At 36.2% G+C, this 23,385-nt stretch overlaps 1 protein-coding gene across 1 annotated transcript; it reads right to left on the minus strand.

Moving 5' to 3' along the window:
• Positions 1 to 2,084: 2,084 nt before the first annotated feature.
• Positions 2,085 to 22,818, minus strand: LOC139118328 (sucrase-isomaltase, intestinal-like). The gene is made up of 22 exons (XM_070681587.1): positions 22,168 to 22,818; positions 20,242 to 20,387; positions 17,177 to 17,369; positions 16,176 to 16,275; positions 15,798 to 15,910; positions 15,485 to 15,610; positions 15,126 to 15,257; positions 14,737 to 14,847; positions 14,466 to 14,579; positions 14,071 to 14,158; positions 13,804 to 13,921; positions 13,445 to 13,581; positions 13,156 to 13,190; positions 12,694 to 12,810; positions 12,292 to 12,446; positions 8,684 to 8,768; positions 8,478 to 8,534; positions 7,766 to 7,896; positions 7,433 to 7,533; positions 6,611 to 6,660; positions 3,791 to 3,961; positions 2,085 to 3,377 (listed from the first exon to the last, which is right to left on the minus strand). Exons 1-22 carry the CDS (start codon positions 22,645 to 22,647, stop codon positions 3,309 to 3,311), a joined length of 2,829 nt encoding a protein of 942 aa, XP_070537688.1. The 5' UTR covers positions 22,648 to 22,818; the 3' UTR covers positions 2,085 to 3,308.
• Between the last annotated feature and the right edge of the window lie 567 nt (positions 22,819 to 23,385).

Below are 23,385 nucleotides of genomic sequence, written 5' to 3' on the forward strand. Positions count from 1 at the left end.
TCATTGTCCTTTGACTTGTATGTTGGATGAAGTGGTTTCAATATATTTGTATCACGATCGGGACTCGGTCTCAATGACAGGGCAATTTAAGTGACGTTGTAAGTTGCTGTAGGTCATGCTTTCAAGTGATTGGGCTGTGATTATGCTGGGAGTACTGAATACACACTATGGCGGGTCATGACTTCGTATAACAAGAAACACGTGAAGTATTTGTACGCATGGTTAAAAAATATGAATATCAAAAGAAAATTTGTATTGCTGTGTCACTTTTGAACTGGAACTGGACGCTGTCGATTGAAGGCAGTTTATAAAATAACGCCGGTGATATTATGTTTGGAAGGATTACCGCTAGGCCGCTCCAAGAAAGACGTTGATGGGTTGGTTGGTCCATAGATCTTAAATGGTTTGTTACTTTTCTCAAAGTCGATGTCTATAAGAGAAATAATTTCAATCATTCTTGAAACTTTGCATAGATAATGAGTGGCAAGGTAGTGAGAGTAAGAAAACACTCCACTGAAAGATTAAAATCTCCAAGCTACAAACGAAGCTCACGAATGTTTTCTCAGACCATATCAACTTTATTTTGGCCATCATCCATAGGACTTAGCAAAATTACAGGATAAGGGACTAATCAGTTTCTTCGACCTGAGGGATTTATTGCGGACATCACAATGGCTGACTCTCCCCCACCCTCTCACCCCAAAAGTGACTGACTCTCTCGACCCTCTCACCCCATGTGTGAATAGGTCAAGTTTCCAAGAAGTCATGGCGTTCCATGACTGGTGAATGCTTGTTAGTTTTAATAGGTTTTATTGATTGGAATGTAGAAGTCCAACTTATTGCCATGGTTACCTAATGTTGCCTATAAATGTAGTTTTCCTAAGACTTAACGGTTACATGTCTGTCTGTCTGTCTGTCTGTCTGTCTGTCTGTCTGTCTCTCTCTCTCTCTCTCTCTCTCTCTCTCTCTCTCTGGTCGATGCTTTTAAAAGATATAAATTGAATAGAGTTTGATGTGAAGAGTCATTTTTCAAGTTAAACCTTAGTCGGTAGCGCGTCAATTTTAGGAAATTTTTACACTTGCTAATTTATGTTTTCTCCAAGTATTTGTACTTTTAAGATTACATTATAACAGTAACATGCGTCAATTTACTTGTTTATCCGAGATGTCTTTGTCTTCAAAATTAGAACCATGTTACGAAAAAGTGTATAATAGGTTGCAAAACCGAGTTGACGGTTTCTGAAAAAGTTAAGTGTGCGGGACAAATATTTGACACTGAGATCTTAACCCCATTCAGCTGTATATTTTCTGACAGCCTAGATATTTTGATCTTAACCCCATTCAGCTGTATATTTTCTGACAGCCTAGATATTTTGATCTTAACCCCATTCAGCTGTATATTTTCTGACAGCCTAGATATTTTGATCTTAACCCCATTCAGCTGTATATTTTCTGACAGCCTAGATATTTTGAGTGCTGTAACTTTTATTTTGTAATCATTGTTTATATGAAGATTATGTGACAGTAAATTTGAATAATCTTTCAAAAATCGTTTTTCTTTCCCGCACAAACGCTGTGGTTGTTTCTGGTCGAAGTTAGAACCAATGATGATAGCACAATAAACTTGAAAGCTGTGTCACGGATTTCCGTACTAGTTTTTTAGCTACGAACAGTTAAAAGTGTTAGAATAAGGATCAATTACAAGCCGGAAAATTGTCTCGGTCACAGAAAATGATTCAGAGCCTTAAACAACATCGCGGACACGTTTTGCAATTTTAACATATCAGCATGTAATTTCACAAATTTCAACCGGAAACACTTGTTGCGTTTGTACAGAACAAGGAGAAAGCGATTTTTGATTGGTTATTCATATTAACTGTCACGTGGTTCCTTTGTAAACAATGATTACAAAATACAAATCAAAGCATTCACGAATATCTATCAGCAAATATACACTTTAATGAGGTTACGAGCTCAGTTTTTGCAGAGAATTCATTGTTAGGAATGGTACACTACTTGACCTTGAATCTTAATTTGCCATCATAGACTTAAGACGGTTGAACAGAGGACGGCTTTCACAAACATTTCATTTTCATGATTTTTATTTAAATTGAGTATGTAAAACTTTTAAGTATCAATATGATTAAAACTTCAATATGAGCTTTTCCAAACTGGAGCGTATTGAAAGTCTTTACATAAGAAAAACATTACCTTCATCTGACAGATTTAACAAGCCGGCAGTATTAAGAGCAAAGACACTAATGACCTACTGACAGTCATGTCCACGAAAATACTGTGTCCATGTTGTCCTACTACTTTTTACAGTCTTGATATACAAGCCCAGATCAAAAGTCTTTAGGATCACAATTGTTACATTTTCATTTTTTAATAAAAAGAACTGAAGTTTCTATATGACGTATGTAAAATAAACTACATTTGTATTGATGTCTTAAAACATCAACACTAACTATATGCTTTGACAACTAGTTGGTTAGCTGTGTGAGCTCTTACAACAACTATTATTGTGTAAGGAGATCACAGAATTGGCCTTTCAACCTTTACAACTTGATATTTCATTACGATTATCACTGACGTGTCAGTTGTCTTTTAAATCACAAACTTCGACAAACTTCGTTCAGTCTCTCAAAACCACGGGCCGTAAAGTTATTTCTCCAAAAATGAATTGTAATTATTGCTATTTTTCAAACTGGCGATAAAAATGCGGTAAATTGAGGTCAACAATACGGCATTCAACAAGTGCTAATTGTAGGTAACGAAGCGTACATACACTTCAACTATGATGCTCTACATCTAATATAAAATGGCATATCTTATGAGAAAACAAGGCTATGGAAAGAAAATAAAATTGTTTTGCCAACGTTCGCACCATTAAATAGTTCCAACTGGTGGGAAAAGTTCACTGAATTTATAATTCAAAAATTTTATATCCAAAACTACCAAAATCACTAGTTTCACACGATAAATGTTATGTCAATACTGTGTTTCAAAAATTTACACCTCAGATTTACTGACAGCCGTGGTTATGGACAACAAGTGTGGTAATCAACCTTTATCCATAATTGGTCAGGACAACCAATGTTACACAAAACTTAAAATACCGAAACATTAAAACTTGAATATCTGTGGTAAGGCTTGTATCTTCGTGCAAAACATTATGGATGCTTGGCGATTTCCTAAAATGGTCGCCCTTGTAACTGTTCGTTGATTCTCTACACTTTTGTGGCGGAAAGTGGAAGAGGCAAGGCACAACATTTTGAAATAAAATTTCTGGGAAAAGACTACTACACTTAGATGTAACGAATATCAATATCGTGATCTTCGTTTATCGTCACATCCACGTTGTACAAAACCAACGTCTGGAGAAAAGGACAGAGAGACAGAGAGAGAGAGAGAGAGACAGAGAGAGACAGAGAGACAGAGAGACAGAGAGCAAAGTTAATTTAAACAAAGTATGTTAAACGACAATGGTGTTATGGCTGATAATCTGCGAGACCCGACTTAATTTCACCGATAGCATTTCAAAGTCCACCTTACTTTGCTTCACAGTTCCGGGGAAATTATTGTCATTAGCTCGTAACTTCCTTTATCATTAAGTTCTTATTTGTAACATGCCTTTTCCATCGTGTGCATGTACATCGTTTCTGGTCTGACGGTAAACCAAACCATTCGCGCAAAATGGTCCAACTAACAACTCTGCACTACATTCACGGTGGTTAAAGGCAACGATCAAGAAAAACATATTTCACCGAGTGACAAGGTAGTATCTTACCTTCAAATTGTAAAGAGTGTCTGTCGTTTCTACCTGCCATGGCTGTAATTGTTGATGATCTACAAAGACTTGATAAACTTCTCGACGAACACCAAGCATTGTTATGTTCTGAAGGATTGGCAAGTATGGATCATCATATCCAGCACGATCAGCAACAAACGAGATACGTTCCTGTCAAGAGAAAAAGAAACAGTTACATTTGTTGTTGATTCTGATGCAACAGAATATTTCAACAACAATTCTAACAGATAGTGCGATCCTCCATTATTTCCATGTATACATAATCAACGACTGTTTCCATCATTCGATGGCACTATTGAAACTATTTTTGGTAACTGCATGAAGTGAAAAGTGTAGTTTTGCTTTCTTTGGAATATTTTTAGCACAAAAACAGTCAAATTGGATGTCTAATTACCTGTTTTATGCTAATGAAACAGTTGATATTGTGAAAATTGGATGAATTAAGGCTGTAGATCCCCTACCCTCATGCAATTATCCAAAAATGCAAAAATATTTCTTGGTACATGAAACTGTAGGTAGTTCATTATTTTGTCAAAAATTATAAATTTAAGGCGTTTACTTTAAAATACCGTCAATGACGCTGTACCTTCTCTAATGTGTGGCCAGGTCAGGTAATTGGTTGTTGGCATGGAGTTGTTGGTAAATAGTTGATGATGTAGGGGCATGAGGTGGGATATGGACCCAAAGAACCCAAAGATGATTAAATACATCAATCAAAAAATTCTAAGCTACAGTATAAACTGCCTAAAGATAGTTCAATGTGGAAAAAAGTTAAACAATTCAGAAATAAGAATTAACAGTCCAAAATAGTAATGACGCACTTCCCTACTGACCTGAGTGCATGTGAAATACACAACCTGGCATCTGTAAATTAAATGTATACCAAGTGATCATTTCAGTCACTTTTAACTGTTTTTAATGGATTTTCCAAAGAGTCCTGTGGAAATGATGAAAAACGCTTATCTGGTCTTGTGTTTGTATAACCTCATGGCTGATAATTGTCATAGTATTAAAAAAAATTGAAAGTGAAGAAATTACAGTTTTTAATAGGCATATTTCCTTGAAATACATGACCGTGTAAAGAATATATGCTAAAAGTGTTTAAGAGTAAATTTCTTTTCAAAAAATAATTTAATTTGTGACCAAAGGATTTTTATTCTTTGAGTTTACAAATTCAAACATTGCATTTGTTCAATCATCTTGTGCAGTGCAAAATTTATAAAATGACTGAAAAACAAAAAAAATTGGCAGAATTACAGTCTTTGTGATGTAAAATTATGCGGTGACATCACGATAACTGTTAATCTGTTTGAAGTACTAATATACTATAATTTAAAAAGAAAAATTCATGCAGAAACGGTAAAATATATTGTCAGCAATGTAGTGTTAATTTTGACTTTACATCAAAATATGCCTTTGCTGGATACCAAATATATAGGGCGAAATATCAGCCATGTTCAGCAAAATCCACACAACAGCATTGATCCTTTTCTAATTTGATTTGATTTGCTTATGTTATCCTTGTATGACAGTCAGTACAATATGGAACTTGAACACAACACAGTGAATAAGTATGCTGTAAATGAATGGTGTGGCTGCATCCACATGCAGCAATAGGAGTGCCTTTGTCTCTCACCCCTCATTTCCAACCTGTCCCATCCCTGAAAAAATAGTTTGGTCTTATATTTATAATGTTAATAATTTCTGTATTTGTTAAAATGTGCGCATCTCAAAAACTTTTGATCATAAACATTTTCATTGTTTTTTATAGCTGACCAATCAGTTAACCTGTTTATTTTGAATATTTGCGCATTTTTCCTCAGTATTTGACATTTTCTGAATACCTTCTTATTCAGTTTGTCATTTTCTAAAAGTTTAAATGCTCCATTGTGTGGTCAAGCTTTCCACAAGCATCAAATGTGGTACTTCATATAGGAGGGTCTGCCTCTAGAGGGCGGGCATCATGAACACTCCTGTGTTTGTTGGTTAATTCCTCCACGTAAACTTCTGATTGTACTGTAAACATTGAACATGGCCGACGTCCGATTTTCCTGTCTAAAACTTTCACTCATTTTCGCTCATATGACTCTGAAACTCCAGGAAACGATTGGGAAGAAAGGGTTATCTTGAAATATTGAGGTACTCGCCGATATTTTGCAAAATTAAATGAGAAAAATGCAAGGAAAATGCCGACAGGCTTACACAATGACAGTTTTCAGACTCGGAGGCATATGATCATCTCTGCAGATTATGCAACAGGCCCAGATCACGTGAGGCCATGAGGGGATATCCACGCAACTCAGTACCAAACACTAGCGCTCACAGAGTGAGCAAACACAAAGTGAGTACCCCTGACGTAAGCTCAGTAGTCTGTAATAGATTGTAGTCAACTAAGAAACCTTGGAGAAAGGCTTAACACTGTGGCTATGCCGCTAAGTCCCTTTTGATTTTTGTCATAGCTCAAAATCGTTCTCCCACACCTCAACCTGAGCCATGAACACCCCCACCAGTTTATAATATGACCCATCACAATGGCATGACGTCAACGGATCTTGACAGACGGAAGTCTTGACAGACGGAAGTTCTTGACAGCAGCATATTGGTTTTCAACTCTAATACCTTCTCTGTCTATAAATAGACACGAGAAGGTAAAAATTGTGTGTGTGAAATATACTTTTCAATACCAGGATATCAGAAAAAAGTGGATCGACCCATTGTCCATTCCATGAATAGGCCTGTTATTTCATATGCAGATATGTAATCTTATGCAGTTCAACAAATGTTAATGATGTAACGTACCTCTGTAGCTTCGATTCTTACAAAGATGTCGTTCTGGTATTCATAAGTGTCTACATAGAATAGATCATGTGATGACGTCAGTAAGCATGTGAGAAACAAATTAGCCAAGATCTGCCTATATTTGGAATTCAAAATGGCCCCCGTCCCTGTTAACTCTATGGAGTAAAATAAAATTTTCGTTCTCTCTGACCGAAATTTCCGTTATCATTTGCTTAAAGGTAAAATGCGCCTCGGGACAGACATTCGGGCTCTCTAACTTTTACCATTCTTTACGATCTACCACTTGTGGGTTCATTATAAAACTCTTAGTGTAAGAAAACTTTTCACTCTTTGTTTTTCGAAAATGTTATTTTACTCCATAGAAGGGACACAGGGACGGGGCCATTTTGAATTCCAAATATCGGCAAATCTTGGGTAATTTGTTTCTCTAGTATCAAAATTTGCACGGTGATCTCCGAATTTTGTTCTTGATTTTGAAAAAGAATGGTTGAAATATTCCTTGAGAAAAGTTTGAGCAAACCTTTAAGTCTTGCACTCTTAAGGCGCATACTACCTTACGTTCAATTCTATAATTGTCTGCTGCTGAGCGTAAGGCATTTCTCACGTGGAGTACATAATTTCAGAAGTTAGACTTCCCATTTTATGTATTAAAATATAAAACAAATGTGACAATCAAGTACAAAAATATCACCAGTTTGAAATACAAAGATGACACTAGCTTGAAAGGCAAAATCAGAATAATAGTTGCGTAACTTGTATTGATGAAATAACAAAATTAGTCAAAGCATGTTTGATTAAAAATTTATCAAAATTTATTCTCACTTCTTGACTCTCCATCGTCCCAGAATAAATCACCAAAAGCCGTTCCATCACTGTAGTCGATATCTGGCAGAGCAATGATCAGACCCATACCAAGGAAACGTCTGGAATACAAACAAAACAAAGGATTAATTCCTCCTTATCATTTGTTATCATTTCAAATTCTGACCAATCATCCATGAAGGTTACGTTACTTCCAATTTATTACGTCTTATACTATTACAACACAACAATGTATAAGTGGGGAAAGGAAACCACAAAAAATCAGCCTTTTGCTAATTCTCTCGCTTATTGATTTACGATCGTATCATGATTTCTCAATAGGTTTTCACTCACGCATAACGAGTGCTCTGAGAATGCCACTGAGTCGGGATGACTGATCCACCCTTGATGTGGATTGGTATCTGGTCCATGGGTGCATCAATTGATACATATCTTCTTTGACTTGTTCTTGCCATTGGGTAGCCCTGTCAAAACCATCATATCACGTCAATTACAGTAACGAAGGAAATGTTTTAGTATTTTGCAACACCCACGGAAACTTTATTCGATAATCGCCACGCAATTCAACGATACGATAGTATCAACGCCTGCCATAAAGTTTGAATTTAACATCACTAGCTATAGCGATCAACGGAAAATGTTTTGTTTATGTTTGTACCCCCTAAAATATTAGTCTACATATCAATATTGTGACATGTATGTCGTCAAAAATGTAGTCGTATATGTTCAAATCTACTAGGTGTCTGATCAATGCAGTTTGCCTGCTTAGTTCACAAAATTATTAAACGTACAGACCAAAATTAGCCAAATATGAACTCTCTGACACAAGCGATTATGAAAACGATATCTGCACAAAGATATCAGCAAGATTAAGATCGGGCGTATTACAAATACAGTCCCTACCATATGTGATCAGTCACTGACTATTGACTGGTCAACAACGTGTCCATACGCGGTATGGAGTTGAGGTACTGAAATGCAACAATGATATTGACATGAGCGCTTTGTGAAAACAAATGAAGGTTTGAAGAAACTTGTCACTTACAGTCCACCAGTCATACCAACGAATGTCAGGGAAATAAGCGTTGACCTTGACGTCATCCTGTAAAGAAATAAAGTATACACACATGAGTTTATCAAGTAGGCTACAACATTGTAAATTTCAATGGGATTATTCAGCAAAACAAAACACGATGTTTAGCGCACATTAATTTCGTAAATAAAACTGAACAAATGTTTGTAATGACTTACCTTCTCCAGTACAGGCGAGACAAGCAAAGCAGAACCCCACATAAATTGACGATCAATATCCCATGTATTGGGGTCTCTTGGGAATCTGTCCATCGAAAAACGAAAAAGGAACACAATAAATGGATAAGTTATCAAATCAACGACGACAGTGGTAGAACAAACATCAGGAGCAGGAACATGAAAAATACCGCCAATGGCGCTTGGACATAATGACCACCTAGTGTTATCGGAATTTATCAACAACCCCACTTACTGTGAATTACACAGACCACGAAGTTAATGTGCAACATATAGCTGAGAGACTATTTTTCACATTGCGATTTTAAGCCCATTTTTGTGAGAAAAGGGATATGTATATGTATATGGAGAAAAAAGCAGAAGACATATTTGTAAATGGTTTGTTGAGTGACAATCATGTATGCATCTCTTGAAAAATTTTGGGGTTATAAGGTATAACAGTAGTGTAAGAATAATGAGGTTAGAATAAGTTAGTAAAGCTAAGTTGACAGTAATTAAGATTACAAAATTATACACTAAGCTAAGGAAATCTGAATGAAATAAATGTTGAAAGAAGTAATTGAAGCTAAGATAGGAATAAACTGAATTACTGCTAAAAGGTTGGTAAAAGGCCATCACAGGAATCGGTCCAAACGTAAAGCCAATCTTACCTGTCACCTTTATTACAACCAGATATGAACTGTAAATGCTCACGTGTTTCATTATATATTGCAGTTATATGTAAATTTGAACCTTTGCCACATGTTTGCAACTTCATTGAAATAATTATGATCAACATAATAAACAATATTCACCACAGATTAACTCTATAGGTCATTAAGGTAGTATGCACCTCGAAAGTGAAAGACTTAAACTTTTGCTCTAACTTTCCTCAAGGAATCTTTCAATCATTCTCTTTCAAAATCAAGAATAAAAATAGGGGGTCACTGTGCAAATTTTGGTACTAGAGAAACAAATTACCCAAGATTTACCGATATTAGAAATTCAAAATGGCCGCCATCCCTGTGTTAACTCTATGGAGAAGAATGAAAATTTTCGAATTTCGAAAAACTATGCCAGTAAATAGTTTTCTTTCACCAAGAGCTTTAAAATGAACCCCCACATGTGGTATATCAGAAGAGAATCGTAAAAGTTTGAGAGTCCGAATGTCTGTCCCCGACGTGCGGTCTATTCAAATATGTAATTAGCTGAAATAAAAATAATTGATTTCTTTGACTGCTATCATTGTATCACCACTTTATATAGCAAGTGTAATTAATTGCCTTTGGTCAAGTCCTTCAAACTATATATTCCAGACTTTGAAAGCTCATTAGATATGCAAACTATAAATTAGCTGACATGAAAACTTAGGTGCGAAATGATTCCAATATTGGTATAACCAGGTATAATCATCAATGTACATAGCATGTTATGCCAACTTTGATCAAATAAATCCAAGTATATATCCCTAATTAGGAAGGTTAATTAAACACACATTAGGAATTGGCTGAAGCAAAAATGCTTAATGACTTTCAATAATGTCGTATCGTACATCTTTAATGTACATAGCAAGTTTTGTCAACTTTGGTTTAGTCAATACAGATAAATATCCCTGATTATGAAAGTTCATTAAATATGCAAATAAGGAATTGGCTAAAGTTTAAATGCTTAGTGACTTTCAATAATGTTCTATCATAGTATCTTTAATGTGCATAGCCAGTTTCATCAACTTTGGTCTCGTCAAATCAGATAAATACCCCTAATTAGGAAAGTTCATAAAATATGCAAATTAGGAATTGGCTGATGTAAAAATGCTGAATTACATTTAATAATGTTCTATCATAGTATCTTCAATGCACATAGCAAGTTTCATCAATTTTGGTCATGTAACTTCAAATATATATCCTTAATTTCAAAAATTCATTAAATATGCAAATTGGGATTTGGATGTAGAATAATGCTTAATGACTTTCAATAAGGTTAAATCATAGTATCTTCAATATGCATACCAAGTTTCGTCAATTTTGATCGAGTAAATTCAGATATATACTCCTAATTAGGAAATTTCATGAAACATGCAAATTAGTAATTATCTTTCACGTCACCCCTTAATATCTTTCAAAGCTGATATATCTTGGTGTGATCAACATTTGTAGCGAATCTCATCAAATTGTGTGCGGTCGTTGTCAATATATATCAGTTTTTTCTAAAATCATTAATTATGCAAATGAGCAAAAAGTAAGCAAGTCACACCCACCAAAAATTAATCAGTTCTTGCCATTTGCAAACTAAATCTATGTACCAGATTTGAATCTGATCTGATGAGCCATTTTTGAGATATTGAGTACACAGACAGACAGACAGACAGACAGACACACAGACAGACAGACATCGCTGCGACATATGCCCACGTGTGTTAACACGTGAGCAAAAAAGGTCTATAAATATTAGTCAATTTAAGGGGGCAAGATGATTAAGTAGGGCTCCAAAGTCATGGTCATCTTTTTGTCTAATACCTTGTGTAAGTTCATGAACTTCACATAAATCTTGCTGTAGATTTGTTGCTATGGACAATAACTGTGTTTCAGATCATTTGAGAGCAATCCATCCATGACAGGTTTTAACTGTAATATAGCTCCTATTAAGGGGAGAGAAACTTCTCGAATAATTTTTTTTCCCCGTAATTTCCTGTGAGAACACACAGACAGATGCTCAGGACAGATGCTGGTGCTAGCTTGATAACTAACCTAAAACTTGTAACTTCATTGTCTGGGAGTAATGACTGTAACATGTGATGTCCTGGATACTTAAAACCTTTCACCACAATGGTTTTACCCAAACCTATTGTTATCAATGGTGATCTTGGACCTGTTTACAGGGAACTGGGGGTGAACAGTTTAATCTCTGGAATGTGAATGTCAAAGTCTGTATATTGACTCAAGGATGTTTACTCAAGATTGAAGTGAGCAGATATAAGATAATATGACAAATGCCTAGGGTCATCTCAAATGTGAGAATCTAAAATATGAAATATGGTTTTTATATCGCTTTTGATGCCCAAAAGAGCATGGAAATCTCTTATACTTCCATTCAGTGCATCCTCCATGTTTCTAGCATTCATCTAACACACATTTCTGTTCCATAACTCATAAAACAGTCCAAAATGCAGGATTGGTGTACCTTCCAAAATTACACATATGGAAGGCCCCTAAAATCAATTAGTTGAAACAGGGGGTCAACAATTTCCCATATCTATGTAACCGCTGATCTGTTTGGCACCATTTTGAGGAATCGGAACCTTGAACATGGTCTAAACATCTGTACCAAATATCTGTTTTTGACTGTTTGTCGTATACGGAAAATTTTCACTGTCCGACATCCACTCAACCCCATCACAATAACATGATGACCTACGGTCATTATGTTAAAAAACCATCATTGTTTGCCCCATAACATATGATCAACCAACGACAACAAATGTCATTCATTAAAATGTTGGTAAACTGACAGGTTCAATATTCAATATTACTAGAAACACCTGACTGGTCCAACATTCAATATTACCTTAAAATCTTAAGTTTCTCCATGAAATGTAAAAACATTTGACTTACTCTCCCCACACTGGTCTGACAACAGTGCTACCATTGACGTGAGCGTGGTGGAATAAACTGTAAAGATATGGCAGAAGGGTATATCTTGTCTCCAGTGCTTTCTTGACAGCGATACGGAAATCAAGACTGTACTGGTCGGCCATCGGGTCTTGGTCCTGCAAGGATAAACAAAATTACAATAGAAAAAGCGTTTTGACTCACTTCTATAAAGTATCTAGGTTGTTATGTTGATTGCAGCGATATATTAAATAACGCGTATTTGGACGAGACAGAACTTTACTTTTAGAAGCATCGGTTTATTGATATACATTGATTGCAATTGGTATCTGTCACTTCGAAGGAAAAAGTTTTTAACGGAGAAATTACGATACTAAATTTCCAAAAATGCATATTCAACCTTACCAATTCATCTCTGACGTTGTGATTTCTGGCAAATGGATAGAACATTCCAAGTTGATGCCAACGGAGACACAGCTGTTCCTCAGATTCACCGAAGTAACCACAAATGTTTGCACCAACCTAGAGAAACATAAAACACGACGGTCATATAGTCACTTGGTGTATCATGTACCATCATTGCCGGACTACCATTGGACTACTGGACTACCATTTCAAAGGATGACGTATTGTGACAAATCGATGCAAAGTTACTGACTTTATAACGCACCACTGTTTTTAAATTATCACGTCAAATTTACAGTATTCAGAGCTATAAAATGTACGGTATCATGAGCGCTGGTATTATTCTGGTTATTCGGTTGGTACTGCTGTTGACCTTGCACTTGTCCAATGATATCTAATATCGTTTGTTGCAATGTCGATTGGCTTGGGTGAAATAATAGATATGGAAACCTATATACTTACGAATGGTATTCCGAAGAGACTAAATTCCAGCATTCCTGTCAATTAAAGAAAAAATACTTTCACTTATAATTGTCAAATGTGTCAATTTCGATATCTGTTCAGAAACTTGAAAGTTTTATTCCTACGGTCGAATTTTGTGTGACATCGATTACAGCAAATCTAAAAAACACTTATGAAGTTTTGTGATTTAAAAAAAAACTGTCGCTGAGATCGCGTGGCCTTTTGGTGACAAAAATGCATGAATATATTCCCAGAGTGTTCAAAAGACTTGGTGTCGCAATGGACTTACCGATTACGGAATAGTGCATATCTTTCCAAATTGACATATTATCACCTAACCAATGGCCAGCATATCTTCCGGTACCAGGGAATGTTGATCTTGAGATAATAATACCACGCTTTCCTGGATTGGCATCACGGAAACCTCTGAAATGAAATAAAGGAAGGATTCAAGATTCTGACAAGTGCTTACATGGACATTTTTGGTACAGTGACTATAAGCGATGAAAGCCTAATGAAAATTACGACTGCAGAAGAAAGAAGAAATACCGGGAATCGATCAAAGCGTACACTATTAAGGTTGTATTTCAAATTCAATTGTGAGAGTAAAGGCACCATTTACACCTTCAAAATACTACGCAAACTCACTCATAGGCGGTGACGGCCATTTGATGTCCATACATGCTGTGTAAGTTGTAATGTCTATCGGTCTTCTGCGTAGCGTCCATGCACAATGTCCTGTCCCACATCCGACGATCATGCATGTCTAAAAAAAGAAAAAAAGCGAATTATGATTTCACTAAGTCGTGTTTCTGGTAAATATTCAGGATAACTCAAATTTTGACTGAACAGTAAAGCGGAAACACTGTCATTACAAAAACCGTAGAGAAACCAAAAGACAGTAAATAGACCTACATCTCGGGACGTAGACTGGATAGTTCCATCTGTTTCTCCAGCAGCCACCCCTTGCACCATGGCGGAAATTGTCAGGTTCGTTTTGTTTCTGAGGAGAAAACACGACGGAAAGTTGGTGTATGTAAGCCTACGTAGGAAAACTAACGATTTCACTTTCATCCGATACTGTAAACAATGCATACTTGAAAATCAATAACTGCGCCCTTCTCATGGTAGAAGTAGATGTCTGTATGAGGGTGACTGTAATACAAAACATTCCCCATCGCTGAGCCAGTAATATTTCACCCTGCCTTCCATTCATTCATGGCGTTTCAACAAGTGCAGCATGATCTGTCCAACAGTTTGCAAACTCCAAGAAACTAGTTGCAAATAGCTTACGCCAAGGCTGTACTTACCAGCCACATGCCATCAAAGGGAACCTGGAAATGAAATTTCTTCACTTCATCTCTGTACCATTCTTGAGCTACTGGATCATCGAAGTCTGGATAAGCGACCCATCCTGGCCATGACTGCCGATCAATAATCAATCAATCAATTAATCAATACATACATACATAAATACATGAAACGCATCACAAGAATACGAATCCTGTACCTTTCCAAGGATTAAATCAAAGTCTTGGCTTCTCTGGCATTTACGACGCGAGATGAATTATCTTGTCTTACCTCTCCCACCAATACTGTCCTATTATCCGATTTGGTGATGTATGCTTTCCTTCTGAGACCTTCTTGATAAGGTTCATACTGGATAGGTGCGTCTGTTGCCATACCTGGATTCTATAGCAGCCAAACAAATATCATTAAATGTTACAGCTTTTTAATAAAATATCTAATTAAATGAAATCTTCTGTAATTTATGATAAAATGAAGGATGACCGGACGAGCCAACCAGAGATTGTCTTATCCTTGACACTTGATGTAGTTTACAATAACATAAATCCTGTCTAGCAAGTTACTGTCTGTTACGCATTCTGCATTTGTTGTCCTTTTTTCAAATTTTTGACAAAGCCCACATATCAGGTCAGAGTGATGAAAAATAAAAATCAATGACTTACAAAAAGGAGAACACATTTATATCCAAAGCGGTGCAAGACATTGTCGATGTAATCCTGCAAGTTGGCAAACTGTGACGCAAGGACAAATTCTCTCTTGCCGTCCAAGTAATCGATATCACAGAATTGACTGTCCTGAAAACAAGATCAGAAAATATTCAATGTTAGGCTCCACTAACCATACTTGTTAAGTGTTATTGAAGATAATGAGTCAGAAATGACTCTTTTAAACTTCGTGGGAAAAATCTTTCAATTTTATCTGGAGAAAAAATTGTACGTCAGGAACAACACGACCAAGAACACGGTATTTCAAAATCAAATGCTACAAACTGTTATTAACATAAATCACACAGGCGACTTACGAATGGCATGCCTCCAAGTCTGTTTCTGTCGGCGATGTACTTCATTCGGTCAGTACTATCGTAACCCCATCGCGATAAATGATATCCAAGCGCCCAATATGGCGGCATTACTGGTTTTCCAACGGTCTGAAATGCAAGAATATGATTATAATTGTAAAGTATTTTATTAAGTCGATTGCACATTTTCCAACAAATTAAAGACTAGGCAAAATCTAGAACATATTTGGGTGTTTGCATAATGCAAGTGATTTCATCGTTATTAAAAATTGAAGTTCTACTCAAATTTAGGAATACAGCTTTCTTTAATACTCACCTCGGTATATTGTTCCACCACTCTTTCAGGTGTAGGGCCAAAGAACATCCAGAAATCTAGAACGCCTCCCGTTGTCCGATACGTAATAGATGGTAACGGTGTCAGGGATGCCTCTGTAAAATTGAATTTGTCGAAAATTCACAGTAAATCCTAGATTAGATGCGTTTTAATAGATTCTTTATCATAATACACCGGTATTAATTTGACGTTACTGAAAGATACTCAATTCTGCAGTGAGGATTTCCACAGTATTATTTTTGGCCATTAGTCAGTTTAAGTCAGTTCAAGTCAGTTTAAGTCAGTAGCCCGGTCTGTAAATCATGCAAAACCTATTCTTTTACATTTCCTAGAATATGATAAAATGAGAATAAAACCTACCCATAGCATTGCTATTAAGCAGCAGGACACCATGAGCATTGCCGTCGTTTTCTATTACAACATAGTGTGGAAACTGACCGTAGAGATTCTGAGATTCGTCCTGAAACAAACAACAGATAACTTAATTACCTCATAAATGGAATTCCCCCGTATTTACAAAAATGTTGCATGTGCAGTATGTCAGATTGAAATTTAAAAACAAGTTGAAAAGTTTATAAATGTTGACGCTTGACATATTAAATGGACCAGGTGAGGGAACTGACACCGGATGCCATTCACTTAAGTGGTGTTGCATAACTTAACACACTTTTTTTCAAGCAATAGGCCCTGCGTCTTCTCAAAGAAGACATAAAAACTCCTCATACTACATTTTCCTAGACGCAGAGAATCTTAAGTTATGTATGATGGCAATAGTTTACTTATCGGGTGAAGGGGGTAGAAAACCTCTCTTTGGGTATGAATGATAAAGTTATTGAAATAAAAAAGTTGATACCGCCTTGAGAACTTAAATATCTAATTTGAAACTAGAGTATGTGTAGATGAAATTTTATTTTTCATTATCTATACTCATTCTTAAATGGCAGGGGTTGAAAGGTTGACAATCAAAAACGTTATTAAAATCATTATAAGCAAAATTGAATAGTCACAACATAAGAATTTCATTGCCAAAAGAATTCTTTTTGCCAGCAGTATTTCAAGAAAATAGTTAGAGAATTTCACAAAATTTGACGCAGCCAGAGCGGAGTTAAAGTTTTGAAATGTTGATTAATACAGGGAAAAGGTTAAGAAATCGGGTGAATTGCATACATTTGCATAAATTGCTCTTCTTTCTCACCCAACATACATCTGTTTGTCGTATGCATAAAAGTTAACCCGACCAATATTTTACTCTTGGGTTAACAAATTAATGAAATAAAAAAGGGCGATTTTGAGCAAAATACACTGTGTTATGTGCAGTCCCAACTTAATTTTGTATGCACAATATTTCAAAATTTACTTACATCCGGGAACTGGTTTCTGGCAAACATAGCCCAGACGTGCCAGGTCCTTATGTTCTTTTGAGTCTTATCCAACATGTGTTGCAAACGTGGATGACGATTTTCACCCAATCCATAGAAATTCTCAGACGGTAGACGACTTGAAATAGTCAGATATTGGTGAGAGAAATATAGACCGCCCAGAGATGTGTTGAATCTGTGGATGCAAAATGATAGGCAATGTTATTATGTGATATAATTATATTTGTCTGATTGTTTTCCAATTCCCTCGTCTGAAGTGTTTGATTGCATTGGTAGCATTTAAATACTTGTTACAACATTGCACTCGACCCGTACCAATGCGAACAGGGGTCTCGAGTTTGATGTTGAAATCTTTGTTTTCACTCCAAAACTTAAAACGTGATTCGTTTTCATATGGAGATACATGACTAGCGATATTATGAATAAATTACACAGATATATAGGTGAGCACTTGATAACTGTTATTATGAGTACTCATGTAATCGAGGACGAGCATTCGTGTGTATGGACTTGCATATTTCGACAGAGTCATTCTTGTTTGACCTTTTCGTGTTATCAAGATTAATGGAAGACTTGCATAAAGTCACTCAGTGTACACAATAACAACGGTACATAACTGTAAAATTGTCAAAAGAGCCCCTTAACTGAATGCAAACAGATTATTTCATTTGTGACATCCAGACAAAACGGATTTTTCCTATTCCGACTTGCTCTCGTATGACAAATAAACATTGCTTCAAGTGTAAGGAAAAGCCGCTATCCTTATCTATATGAAAGGCACCGCCGATAAAATTTCTTTCCAAAAGCTTGTCTGCCGTCCAAACTTTATATAACAGTGTATGTTCATCAATACATGATGGGAGTTGTACATTTGAATTTTGATTTAGTTGGTACAGACAGTAAACTCTCACACTAAATGTTCAATCTTGTCTGGCAGTGCAAAAAATTAGAGGTTGTGCACAGTATTTCAGCATGTTCCAAGAAATCAAATAACACAAACTACTTTTCATATCAAATAAATTCATTAAAAAGGCTCAGAAAGAGCGACTTCCTAAAATGCAGGCTTTGAATTCACGACCCACTTTGCAAATATGTTACGTCTCATACAAACTGCATCAACAGACAGCACAATAAGTTTTAACAAATCAAAACTTTATGTTGGCTTGATCAAATCTTGTATCCATTATACATGTTGACAAGGACAGACGGTCAGTCATTGATTGACTTATGGACAGAATTTCAACATGACAGTTACATCGCTGTGGCTATGATTCCCATGTCTTGTAATTTTATGATTCTCTGCACTTATTAAATATGAACGAAAACATTATTTCAACGGCGCAGTTGTTCAAATCTTTTGATTTACTGTGAGATACTGATAATCAAAGATGGGACTGTTCTGTATATAAGCATCGCAATTTCGTCTATCAATAACATTGATTTATACAAATCCAGTCAATCACGAAAGCATCACATAAGTTATAAGAGCGACGGGGCAGAAAAGAACTATTTCATAAAATGTCAGTGTCAACAAATATTGTCCAGTTAAGAACTTTATCTCTGCACAGATTTTGATAAACTCAAGACTGTGACAAATTGCGCAATCTGTTGATCTAGAAACATGTGATTTGAATCTCATGATGGTCTACATGTTGACGGCAAAGATAAATGATTAACCTTGAAAAATACGCATAAAGCAATTGGACGGTTATATTCTTCATGCAAAAACCAGTCGTACGACACTGAATCCGGAATAACTATTTCGATTTACTGATATATTGTCACGTGTCTACAAAACTTTCGCAGTATTGGTCAAAATGTGTAAATTGCATTGAACACAACCACAAAGAGCGATTGGACATGGAAATGGGCTGAACGAGTTGTCAGAAGAATCAAGTGAAGCCGTAACCAATCCGGTCTTTCTTGCTAAGATTTGGAGTAAATATGCACTCTAACCTGGGAACCCCTGCTACAGTATATTTTTCTCCCTCCCTCCTCCTCCCATATGTTTGCAAAGGTAGGCCTATGGCAAGATGAACTTTGAAAAACGACAAAGGAAATAAGCTTAAGCTTATGGTAGAATTGTCCGTATAAGGTAATATGCACCTCGAAAGTGAAAGACTTAAATGTTTGTTCAAACTTTTCTCAGTGAAACTTTCAACCATTCTCTTACCAAAGCAAGAATAACAAATCAGGGGTCACCGTGCAAACTTTGGTACTACAGAGACAAATAACTTGCGATTTCTCGATATTTGAAATTCAAAATGGCCGCCATCCCTGTGTTAACTCTATGGGAAAAATTAAAATTTTCGATTTTCGAAAAACTAAGACGATGAAAACTTTTCTTTCGCCAAGAGCTTCAAAATGAGTCCCCACAAGTGGTAGATCAGGAGAAAATTGATAAAATTTGAAGGCCCGAATTTCTGTCCCCGAAGCGCGTTCTACCTTAACAGACTACAAGAACCACCCCATTTTTTACACTTCATATAAAGAGCTACTAGTAGGCTACTAGGTGCAATATCAGTTAACTCAGGGCTGTATACATTGCGTTTTGTGGAACCTGATTCATGAAAGTGCGATCGATAACACGTAAATAAAAGTTTAAAGAGAGAAAAAAATTACAGGTCTAGTATGGATTTTAGATAAATGTTGCCGTCATCTATCAGAGAGTTAAAATGACATCTGTACACCAACAAGTATGTATGAAGCCGATATTTCTATCAATGGTAAAAGTTTGCTGCCGCTGTACTATCCCATGTTTTTAGTGTACCTTTATGTTATGAGATGTGTAAAGAATTCCATTCGCCAACATGAATCACGTGATCAGGAAATATAACAGTACCATTATTTATCACCTTGACCACTCAAGTTCGCATTCCAGCGAATACATACGGGGGTGTATCACTTTACTGAATAAACATTCGGTGACGATGTAGTGGCGTAGGTATTTTTTTACCATTGTAAAATTATGATGAGTGTAAGTAAAGTGCCGTCACTACTATTACTAATTTGTTTAATACAAACAGCTATTCCACTGAGTTACTTACACAACAGTATCGGTTGATCTTCTTCTAATCTGTAATGTGAACGGTTCTTTCGTAAAATCCACTTTGTATTCGGGGAACTGTGCAACACTGGTGGTTTGTGGTGTCTGAATTGGCGGTTCGTATCTTTTCCAGCCAGGATCATAAAACTGTAAAAAAGGAATGACAATTCTGAAATTCTGTGTGATAAATGGACTGACTACAGTATCATTATAATTTCAGTACCAGAGACATGTCATTATTGCATTAACATGACACGTAGACTTACGGAATAAATTACTGACAATCTTGAGCAATCGAAAATCCACTTTGCAATGTTTCATTTTCCCTTGACCGTAATCACAGACTCTGAATACGAAACAGCGAGCTGGTGTACAGTGTGCTACTAGATTACACTTAAACCGTGGAGTTTATTTGATTTTCGCTTTTCCTGGTGTTAAACGACGACTCCCATCAATAGTGGCCACATAGTCAATTATATAACCCAATGCATAAAATTCATTTTTGCTGAATAACAACCATTTGTTCATAGTATTCATTACTTACTTTAGCAAGGGTTCTAAGTGTTCTGATATATAAGACTTATTTTTGGCATTTCCACTGCTTATTACAGACAATTTTTTCTTCAAAATTATACTCAGAAACTGACAAAGCCTAGGCTTAAGTATTATCCAATATTTCAATAAACTAATAACATTTTAACATATTTTTCGTTGTAATTATTGCCAATCCAAATGACACACCATGGCAAGTACTATAAATGTAGAGCGTGTTGCTGTTAAATATTAACGAAATGACCGACACAATGCGCACGCTGGAACCTGAAAAATATATTTTTTTATCAGTTCTATTAAGGAACTATGTATCGAGTTGCTTGCTAGAAAAACTGATAAAACAATATATATAATATAAGACTATCCAAAACACTATATGTTCATTAACCCGGGGGTCAATACGTAAGGGATAGATTTTGCGATGACAATGACCTCTATAGTGGTAATGACCCTATGTGTCGATTTATATAATTGGTGAAAGTCAATATATACTGACAAACATTAATTGTGTCCTAAGGCGATTTTTGTCGTCGGTAAATACTATATTTAAACGAGGGAAACATCGACATTTTATTTGCACCAGGCATCACAGTTGGTATGCAATGTTTATTACTCATGTATGTTGAAGTTAATAAGCAACTAACGGTGTCAGTCCGTCTCTATCGCCAGTGCTGACCCCGTAATACCTAGCTGGCAGCCATGTTGAAATCATATCAGAAATTTATGGTTCTATTCAGTTTTCAACTACCTTGATATAACATCCATATTTTGCCAGTGAAAAAGGCACACCATCGTTGTTTTCTAATACCTTTTATAAATTGCAGTCGGTTTAAGGAGCAAATTTTACAAAAAATAAGTATTTTTTAACAAAACTTGGTTAGAGTTTGCCTAGTTTCACAGGAATTTACCAACAAAGTAAACATTGTGTACCTCGCCTGCAGGCCAACAACTTAACATAACACAATAAATTTTACAAGATAGAAGGGTCTAGTGTATAGCAAACCAGAGTAAAATTAAGCCATTTTGTGCAATACGATTTTGTGCAAAAACTTTTCCGACAAATGACCGATAATCGTGCGAAGACGATATTCCGTCATTAAACACGCATACTGGTTAAGCGACAGTTAGGACGTTTTCAGTGATCCGTATTTTGAAATATTGTATTGCGTACACGATTCTGCATATAAACTAATCAAACCCTGAAATGATAACGCGCATGATACTTTGTGAGAATTTGAAACTTAAATTTTAACATATCTTCAGTGTAAACCAAGGGACCGTGGCAAAACACAGTTACGTTGCATTTAGGTTCAAAACAACTCTAATGAAATATGAAGTATCTGTTCCATGCATTTCACAAGCGTTTTACACTCACCTTGACTCGAAGTCTAGTATTCGTCTGCATTTCAATATCAAGCCTGAGTCTCCAAACTTCGCCGCCATAGATTCTAGGTGTGGATCGTCGCAGTAAGTCAAACTGGTAGCCGGAAACCGTTTTCCTTTCTTCACCGTTCAAGTTATACCCTATGTTTGCTGCCATAAAACATGATGGGGCCCTTGTTGTAGATTGGAGCCAGCAACAACCTCTCTTAAGACATCTGTACCAGTTTGGTGTTGGATCTTCCGGATAGCAATCGATTTTTTCTTCTTCCATAATCGACGGACATACTGGTTCTTCCCATCTCCATGCATAGTAGGGTGCCGTGTATTCTAAAATAAACGGCACAAGAATACCGGCCAACATAGCAATCAACAGCACGATAATCAAAATCCACACCCATGCTCGATTTTTGTCATCTTCATCCTCACCATATCTTGACGATCTTTGCGAACTTTTAGGGTTTTCGTCCGCCATGTTTGTCTTCGACGTAGATGGTCGTCGAATTTTACAAAATGGCTGTTTGCGAGACTGTAATCGCTTTGTTACCCGCCCAAGCTCATCAGAGTTAGTTAAGTATTAACCAGCATGCATCCTATAGGGTGCGTGTAAATGCCATACCTTATCAAGTTTTCCTACCACACACTTGTTAATAATTGTCTTGTGACGTAGTGCAAAAATCGTTATGGAACTTTGTACCTTGTTCAATCATGCATATAGGTGCGATACACAATAATTTATTCGATCTTGCGCCACAAAATCTGTTTGATTCAAAACTTCGGTAATTGTCTGTTACATTAACGAATTAACAAGATGACGAATGGAATGTTGTCCTAGTGCATCAAAGATATGTATATATGATTTTTTTTTATTTCTACAATGTCTGAACACCCACATAAATATTAAACTGTCGAGATTGCATACCCTGATAGTGACAGCATAGCTAGGATTGTTGTCATGAGGTCACAGTTGCTAGTTGTGCAGTGACAGGCTTCACTCGCAGACCTGACTAGCCTACACTGGTATTCATACCGCCCACAACTTTTCACCTTTGATGCTTCATAGTTTAACAGTTCAAATCTTTGATGCCTGTTCTCGATGTTTTTTCTGTTTCCACAAATAAGATGCCTGAAGTCAGATAAACTTTTTGATGCTCATTGTGTAGCGGTTGTTGTCACTTTATTATACGTATTTTTGACCTTAAAGCAAAGCCTT

The sequence above is a fragment of the Ptychodera flava genome, chromosome 19, assembly GCF_041260155.1.
Source record: "Ptychodera flava strain L36383 chromosome 19, AS_Pfla_20210202, whole genome shotgun sequence".
NCBI lineage: Eukaryota > Metazoa > Hemichordata > Enteropneusta > Ptychoderidae > Ptychodera > Ptychodera flava.